This window comes from Dasypus novemcinctus, chromosome 4 (assembly GCF_030445035.2).
Source record: "Dasypus novemcinctus isolate mDasNov1 chromosome 4, mDasNov1.1.hap2, whole genome shotgun sequence".
NCBI classification, from domain to species: Eukaryota; Metazoa; Chordata; class Mammalia; order Cingulata; family Dasypodidae; genus Dasypus; species Dasypus novemcinctus.
Window position 1 is genome coordinate 74,416,594 of NC_080676.1, and position 9,318 is coordinate 74,425,911.

At 36.4% G+C, this 9,318-nt stretch overlaps 1 protein-coding gene across 4 annotated transcripts in view; it reads left to right on the forward strand.

Annotated features, from left to right (window-relative positions):
* OSBPL11 (oxysterol binding protein like 11) overlaps window positions 1-7,740 on the forward strand; it is a 112,038-nt gene extending 104,298 nt beyond the window's left edge. For 2 of the 4 annotated variants that reach the window (XR_011648656.1, XR_009185534.2), the window contains 2 exons: window positions 6,041-6,325; window positions 6,429-7,740. Coding sequence is in view for 2 of the 4 variants with exons in the window: in XM_058295662.2 (XP_058151645.1) it covers window positions 6,041-6,106 (66 nt within the window). In the remaining 2 variants the exon portion in view is untranslated. Of the gene's footprint in view, window positions 1-6,040 lie in introns of all 4 variants that reach the window. The other 2 variants (XM_058295662.2, XM_058295663.2) reach the window with 1 other exon arrangement.
* The last annotated feature ends 1,578 nt before the right edge of the window (window positions 7,741-9,318 follow it).

A 9,318-nucleotide genomic window follows, 5' to 3' on the forward strand; every position in this document is an offset into this window, starting at 1 on the left:
TATTTTTCTGGATGAGAAGAGAGTCCCATGTCTTTCTAGTCTGCCATCTTCCCAGAAGTCTGCCCAATTTAATTTTAATATTGGTTCATTAGAAAGGAATCTGTGGGGAGCGAATGTAGCTCAAGTGATTGAATACTTGCTTCCCAATTACAAGGTCCTGGGTTTAATCCCAGTACCTCCTTAAAAAGAGAGAGAGAGCGAAAGGAATCTGTAAAAAGTAACCTGATAAAAACAATCTGATTATAATTTTTGCGACATTATTGCCCTTAAAAATCCATAGTTTATTATAGTAATTTCATTACTTTCATTTTTCCAATCTTGGGTTATCTTATGTAAATGTTTTAATGAACAGGAATATTAAAAGGAAAGTACTTTATATTTCCACACTTTTATATGAAAAAATAAGCTTTTGTAATATGCTATTCAAAATTATATTCTGGTAATCTTGGATTTTGTCATTTCAAGTTCAAAAGAAAGCACATGTACAAGAAGAGACTCTGAAAGAGGACCTGTGAGCTGAGAGTAGGGAACTATGTAGTTAAAAGATACATTCAAATGGATTTTAAAGGCTAAGCACCCTGATTCTTGCTATTGACATGTCATGTAAACTTGCTACTTCTCATTTATTCTTTATTCAACAGGTATTATTGAGAGCCTACCATATATGTGACTTCCTACCCTTCCTGCCCTTAGGAATTTAGATCATAAAATTAAAAAAAAAAAAACAGACAAAACATAATGTCAAGATGTAGTAAAAGATATTTTTTAAAAATAAGGCAGAGTAAGGAAACACAGAGTGAATGGGGATGTTTGCTCTTTTAAATAGGGTAGTAGTCATTGTGGGCCTATTTAAATATAGAGATGAAATAATCAAAGTATCCAGAAGAAGAGCATTTCTGGCAGCAGGAACCAAGTACAGAGGCCTCAAGGTGAGATCATATTTGTCCTATTTAAACAACTGAAAGAGGCTATGGCAGAATGGAGTAAGAACTTTGGCATTTACTTTTTTTCTTTTGCTTTAAAGATCACTAGGGGAAGCAGACTTGGCCCAGTAGATAGGGCGTCTGCCTACCCCATGGGAGGTCTGCAGTTCAAACCCCGGGCCTCCTCGTCCCGTGTGGAGCTGGCCCATGCAGTGCTGATGCGCGCAAGGAGTGCCGTGCCACGCAGGGGTGTCCTCCACGTAGGGGAGCCCCATGCGCAAGGAGTGCGCCCCGTAAGGAGAGCTGCCCAGCGTGAAAGAAAGTGCAGCCTGCCCAAGAATGGCGCCGCACACACAGAGAGCTGACACAACAAGATGATGCAACAAGAAGAGACACAGATTCCCGTGTCACTGACAACAACAGAAGTGGACAAAGAAGAACACGCAGCAAATGTACACAGAGAACAGACAACTGGGGCGGGGGGAAGGAGAGATAAATAAATTTTAAAAATAAATAAATAAAGAGCATTAGTAGGTTTACAGAAAAATCGTGCAGAAAGTACAAAGTTCCATATAAGCAGCATTCCCCACCCCACCCCCACCTTACCCCCAGCATTTAATCTTAGAAGGGAAGCTTTGAGGTATTTTGAGCAGGAAAGGGACATAATCTAACACCTTTCTGATCTCTGAAAGATCAGATTGGTTTGAAGGTAGAAAAAAATAAATTTTCTTTTTTCAGGTCTTAGATTAACAGCAATTCTTCATTATAGACAACCTGCATAGACAATCAGTACCTTCCTAAGTACTGGCCTTGCAAATCTGAGCCTATAAAGGCTCAGATCTTAAAAGATACAGATCTTAACTTCATAAATGAAACAAATTACTGGATTCCATTTAAAACACCCATGAAAATATCCAGAAAAGTCAAACTTAATATAAGCACAGTGAGAAAGGAAAACAAGCTTGTACCATGTTGTATTAAACAATGCAGACCTTCAGGCTATATTTTTAAATGGAAGAATGTGTATTAAGAGCCATAAAAATATCCATAACCTTTGACCTAGTAATCACATGTCTAAAATGTGCTTCACAAGAAATAATACATTTGGAAAGTTTTATTCTCAAAAATCTTTATCAGGGTATTTATAATAGTGAAAACTTGAAAATAATATATCTATATTTCTTGGTAGAAAATGGTTAGTAAATTAAAGCCACATGATGTATGATTTTGGTACTGATCACTTAATAAACTGAAAAAGTCAAACACACTATTGAATATTCAAAGGACATGGAAAATATTGGCTGAAAGAAAAAGTACATTAAAAATAAGTATTAAGGGAAGTGGATTTGGCTCAACAGATGGAGCGTCTGCCTACCACATGGGAGGTCCAGGGTTCAAACCCAGGGCCTCCTGACCCATGTGGTGAGCTGGCCCACAGGCTGTGCTGATGTGTGCAAGGAGTGCCCTGCCATGCAGGGTTGTCCCCCACGTAGGAGAGGCCCACGCACAAGGAGTGCACCCCGTAAGGAGAGCCGCCCTGCTCAAAAAAGTGCAGCCTGTCCAGAAGTGGCGCCACATACACGGAGAGCTGACACAGCAAGATGATGCAACAAAAAGAGGCACAGATTCCCAGTGCTGCTGACAAGAATATAAACGGACACAGAAGAACACACAGTGAATGAACACAGAGCAGACAACTTGGGGGGGGGGGGAGTAGGGGAAGAAGAGAGAAATAAATTTTAAAAATAAATATTAAGAAAAATAAATAAATATTAAGGTATGCTTATTTTCCAAAGGAAAAAGTAATCACTCCGTGCTTGTAGGGTATTTTTCCACTGTTGTCAAAACATAGACAGGACATTGTCCTTTCCTGTGCATGCACACTCCTAAAAATTACACTGATTATTTAGTATTTTGGGAATTATATGTGCATCATAGCTCTGGGTTTCCAAAGTCCAGCCTTAAAATTAGTCACATTTTTTTCAAATTTTCTAACTACTATTGTTTCTAATGAGAATTTGTTCATTCCTTCCAGAACTGTTTGTTTTGCTCTTTCTGTACACCAGGCCTCCATCTTAAGTTTTTTTCCTCTCTTAAGTTCTTATATGTAGTATAGCAAGTACACAAAATTGCATGGGTTTTGTTCAAATAGAGTAGTAGGAATTCTTAGGTGAGAAAAAGGGGCTATCAAACAAGTTTATTTGTTGGTTGGTAGCTGTTTATTCACTTAACAGTGATTTGTAAGAGCCTCTGCTTTGGGTGTTAAAAATACAGAAGTAAATAAAATAGATGTGATCTTTTTATAGTTTGGTGAGGGAATGTATTAGTCAGCCAAAGGGGTGTTGCTGCAAAGTACCAAAAATCTGTTGGCTTTTATAAAGGGTATTTATCTGGGGTAGAAGTTTACAGTCACAAGGCCATAAAGTGTAAGTTACGTCCCTCACCAAAGTCTGTTGCCACGTATTAGAGCAAGATGACTGCCTGTCTTTGTGAGGTTCAGCCTTCCTCTTCCTTTTAAGGCTCCGTGGTCCCAGCATCTTCCAGTCTCAGCTGTAAGCTGGTATAAGGCTCATCTCTCTTCCCAGGGTTCATCTCTTTCCAGGCTCAGCTGCTCTGCTTTCTCCACAAGGCCAGCTGTAAACTATCAGGCAAAGGGCTCAGCTTTATCCCCGGTGCTCCAGCATCAAAATTAAACTCTCTTCTCTGCCATGTCATTTTCTGTGAGAGTGTCCACCCACCAAGGGGGCAGGGACTCAACCTACTGACGTGACCAAATCAAAACCCTAATCTTAATCTTAAGTAAAAGTGAAATCTTTGAATTTAATGCAATCAAAAGATCTGTCCCAGAGGAATAGGCCAATTTACAAACATAGTATTTCTTTTAGGAATTCATCAATAATATCAAACTGCCACAGGGAAGAAACATTAAACAAGGAAATAGACACTAATTGCAAATTCAGTAGGTACTATGATGGCAAATAACTGATTCGACAGAGAGAATAATGAGAGAGGGTCTGTTTTAAACAAGGTTAGGAAGGAGTTTTAGGCTGCCATCTAATGGCAGATGAAAAAGTATCGGAGATGTATACAGCATTCTAGGCAGAAGGAAGCAGCACGTTGAAGGTCCAGAGGGGAAAAACTGGGCACATTTGAAGAACTAAAGTAAGTGCAGGATGACAGGAGCATACTGAGCAGATTGGTAGGTGAGAATGTTACAGATGGGGTTGGAATTGCTGACAGGAACCAGATTGACTTAGATCTTAAGTGCTTTATGTAGGAAGTTTGGGGTTTCTGTCTTACTGCAGTAGGAAGTAATTAAAAATTTTAAGCAAGGATGTTCAGATCCTATGGCTGCCAAATTTGAGTGCTTGAATTGAATGAAAAGTTTGAGGACAAGTGAGGTTGAAAATAACTCCCAGATATCTGACTTGAGTAATCCGGTGAGGGGAGATGCCACTTACTTGGAAGGGGACCAGTTTTGGAGGGTAAAACTCAGAGTTCGGTGTTGGGCATTTAAGGCTCGCACCTTCTCTAAGACACCAAATAGTGATGTTGGATAACATTTGGTTTTAAAAATCTAATGTTCAGAATAGATGTTTGGGCCAGAGATATAAACTGTGTGTTACGATGTGGGTAATATTTAAAGTCATGAAAGTGGATGCGTTCACTTAGAGTATCTACTGAGCAGAGGTAAACTTGCCACCATTCTTCCTACATAGAATTTAAGTTTATTTCTAACTTTGTATTACCTGTTTCCAGAAGTCTGTATGCAGACTCTGTAGACTTTATACAATCTCATTGAGTAGTGTTTTCAAGCCCAGTTTGGCTCCATTAGAATCATCTAGGGTGCTGCCATAAACCTTAACTGTAGCCCACTTCTTTGGACAGGCAAATTACTCAGCCTCAGACTTAAGTTGTTCATTTACTGCTTCTAACCTCAGTTTCCTCATCTGTAAAATGTGAGTAAATAGACAGATTGTCAAGCTCAAAAAAGAACGTATGCGTGAGGGAGTGCATTGAGGGTGTACTGAGAAACCATTTGCCTCTTCTTGTGAAGGTGGGCAACTCCTTTTACCTCTGTGAGCCTCAGTTTCTTCTTATGAGATGGTCAGATGGCATGTCTGAACTTTTGAATCTACTATTCTGTAATATTGTGGCATCTTTTTCAAAGAACAGTATAGATGTTGAGAATTATCAACAAGGTGATTTAATATAATAAAACATCCCTGTATTGCTATCAGCCAGATAACTGCTGCCCGTAAGTCATTTTTGGAACAAGGTAGGATAAATATATAAAAATATAAATTAAATAAATTGGAGGAGGCATGAGGACAAAAGTTCAAATGTGACATATCTTGCCTAGTCTCAAACTCCTAACTCCATACTTAGCTACCCTGATCTCAACTTTACCGAACTCCCACCCCAATATACTGCTTTTCATGCATTTGCTATATTTTTTTCCCCCTCACTTTGCTCTTATCCTGTCTTTCATTTACTCTCTGACTCTAACTTTATCTCCTTGTGGTAACTTTCTACTCGGGAACCAGGGAGCACTAAAGGCAGTGGTCAGGGAAAAACAATAGCAACAATAAAACAGCATTTAGAGCAGGGGTTCTTAATCTTTTTTGTTCTGTGGACCATTTTGCTAGTCAGGTGAAAACCATGGACCCATTCTCAGAAAGTGGTAGCAGATAGTTTTATGACACTCAACATCAGCATGTCTTTAAATTAAATTTTAGGATTATTTAAAATTATATTTTCCAACTTCCCCATAATTTCAATACCTGGTAACTTAACATGGTTCAGCATCTGTTCAAATGGTCATTTTCCACAAACATTTAGAATTTTGAGTTTTCCCACGGTGTCATTAAACCATCTCCACCATCCTTACTAATCTTTCTGCAGGTAGTTACCCACTGCACTCAGAACACACTACATCAAAATGAAAATCATACTAAGTCCACGCTATTCTATATATCATTTAATAAATATAGCACACCCTCACCAATGTGGCCCCCCAAGAATAATGTTTTTTTGAATTTTCAGTTCAAGCTCATGGACTGATTCTAAAAATATTTGAGGAATAGTTCTTTAATTTATTGTTTCACCTGTTTCAGGGAGATGGCTGGGTTTATCACAAACCCCTCTGGAAAATAAATCCAACACCACAACCAGCAGAGTGATACACACCAACTAAGACTCAACACCAAATGAGAGATTCTTCTCTCTGTTTACCCTTGACCTTCCTGGAGTGGAGTCATTGCACTGAGACACCTGCTTCCTGATTGCACAGACTTAAACTAGCTAAAAACGAATGTACCTACTAGGGCGCTGTAGTACTGCAGCAAGACCAAAGTGTTGAAGAAACACAGTGGACCTCTCACCAACTTGTTTCATGTGATGTGAGTAATATCATCTTAAAATGTTTTACCTGAATTATTAGATGATTAATCTTCTATCCAGTTCCTGCTCCTGAAGCTAAGTTTGAATCCCATCTTTGCACAGGGGCAACAGATACATACAACAGCGAGAACTCAGTGATTTTGATTTCTTTAAAGTGAAAAGTGAAGTCTCTTTCAGAGTTTGTGCTTTGCTTTCTGTCGGTTACTGGAGTATTCACTACTCTTATTTATAAACAAACCAAGAGAAGGAGGAAGATGACCCAGAAGTGGATTCAGCCATTGTGCCTGAAATCAGTGTTAAAAAAAAAAAATCAACCAGGTTTTAACAACAAGGCATTCTATCCTTCAAAAAGACTGTGTGCCTGTGTCTGAGGAATTTATCCATTATCCCCCTCTGTTGGAACTCTCTTTTAAAAAGTATATTTATAAATTGATTAGAATTATAACCATGGAGAATTTTTTCTTCTGAACATTTTAATATACTTGAAAACAACATTGACTTGAAAAATTTCAGAACATTTTTCAGTACCTAGTTTTATTAAATATTATACTTGAGAACAATTTTTTAAATGTGTTCATGTCAATATGATAAAATTTTAGCCTTTCTCAAGAACTAAGGCATTAAAGAAAATAGCAATTATTAAAAATAAAACTGTTACTTTTTTTCCTTACCTTTTTTCCTCTTGTAGGTTAATATCCAGTATTATGTGCTATCCTTCTGGATAAGTATGCTTTATCTTACCTTTGTTCACTCAAAATTTGAAACTATTCATATTTGTCAGTAATTCAGAAGTTATATGACTTAATGCATGTAAAGTGTGGTTTTATTTTGTTTTCAAGAAAATGTAAATGCTAAAGAAAGAATATGAAACAAAAAAACGGAATAAAGATATCAGGAAATTGTATTCAGGTACATATTTTAAAAATAAGTATTTTATTGAGGTTGAAGAATTGCTGGCAATTAAAAGAATAGTGCTAATTATGGCTTTCATCATTCATTCAAGTATTTATTGAGCACCTACTTATGGTGCTCAGCACTTGTTATTGCAAGCTACCTTAATTTTCCAAGAGTGGTGCCTTACTCTGTTTCTTCTGATGTGGTCTTCCAATCAGTGTATAACATATATACCTGTTGTTCAGCCATTATAGATGGCTGTGTCTGTTGTATCATCATAAGAAGTTGAAGTTTTGTGCTCTGATAAATTGTGTCCTATTAAAGCAGTTAATAAAATGAAAACAACAAAACAATAATTTTTTCAGCAGATTGTAAATTATAAAAAAAACAGTTGGTTTATGCACAACCATTTTAATGATTCCCTTGTTCATTTTGCTGTGAAATGCACTGAAAAATCTCAAAATGAGTTGTAGTTCATGTTTTGGGAAAATTGAAAAATAATAAAATTAGAGAACAATGATGTCTTTGTCTGTTTTATAAATGGAGAAAAATAGAAAGTTTATATTTAGCAGAGTTCTTGTTCCGTTCATTTGGGAGGGACATTGATTTTCTCTTTAAATTCTTACTTTTAGGAATCTCCAGCTTACAGAATAAATTTAATAAGAGTTTGTTCTTTTTTTGTTTATTTTTAATCATTTTTTCCTTGTTCTTTGGTTTGTTTTTTGTTTTAATTAAAATGATTCTCTGTGTTTTACTGCCTTTTAAACATCCTTAAATATACTGGAGATAGAACAAGCATATAAAATGAAGCCAGAGATTTTTGTTTTAACTCTTTGAGTCCCAAGAAATAAAATTATTTCTTTTAATTGTTAGGCCATTTTAAGAATTACTGAAATAATGATTTTTTGAAATTCTTATGAGAAACAATACTTTTGTGTATTATTGAGATCTTCTGCAAGTTTCTGAATCGTGTTTTGTGACAGTGGTGGAATAATGCTACTTTAGGATAATTGTTTTAACTTGTTTTTTAGTTTAGGATAATTGTTTTAGCTCTTCTTGACACCTCGCGGCTCTCGTAGAGCAGAGCCAAGAGAATGAGGAAGGAGCATTATCTTCTTCCAGAAGCTGCAGCTTATCCCGCTGACAAGAGATAGAGGCTTTTTTTCTGTTTTGTTTTATCTATGTTACCGTCCAGCCAGAGAAACAATTCTTTGTGGAAATTAATACATATTTGTGTGTCTCTTGAACCCAAGTTTTAAACCTACATTTTCCTTCTGACTATTGCGAATTGTGTGTTAAGAAGTCTAATACTAGAAGTGACATAAAGGGAATGTTTTAGCCTTTTATTTGGGGGATTCAATAATTTTAAAATTTTTATTATTTTTTTGGTAATGAGAGGCAATGGTGGCCATAACTTCGAGCTCAGTAAATTAGTAAGTAGGTTCCATATCTCACCTAATACATAGTCTAAAATTACCTTGAGGAGTACCTTCTATTCAAATGCAGTTAATTGGTGACCTATACTATCTGTAAATTATTTTTATTTATCATGTTCCATTTGAATCTCTCCCTTCATAATTTCCGTACTTATACTTCACTCCCACTATAAATATCTGGTTCTTACTGACCAATGGCTACTCATGAATTCTTAAAAGGATTTATCAATTAATTGTGTAAGCCTGAAATTTTGTTAAATATATACACCCACTGGAAGCTAAGTATTGATTCATCAGGAATAGGAAGAAAGGGAGGAGAAGATGAGGATATTTTAGATGATTAGATGAGGATAAAAAAAGACAAAGTTCATACTTGTGAAAATTGAAATTCTAACAAAATGTATCTTCTAGTGACATGAAACTCTTTCTTGGTCCAAAAGTGAAGCTGCACATGAAATACATATTACAAAACATTGTCACATGTTTTCATTTGATGTTCACAATAATCTTGTGAAACTGGAAAGTCAAGAGTGGCTGTTCAGACTTGACAAATTAAGAAATTGTTCCTCAGAAAGTTTAAGTACTTGCTCCAAGTCACTTAGCTGTACCTTCATTTCATTCAACATATATCTGTTGAGTGTCCCTTTGAGCTAGATGGTACC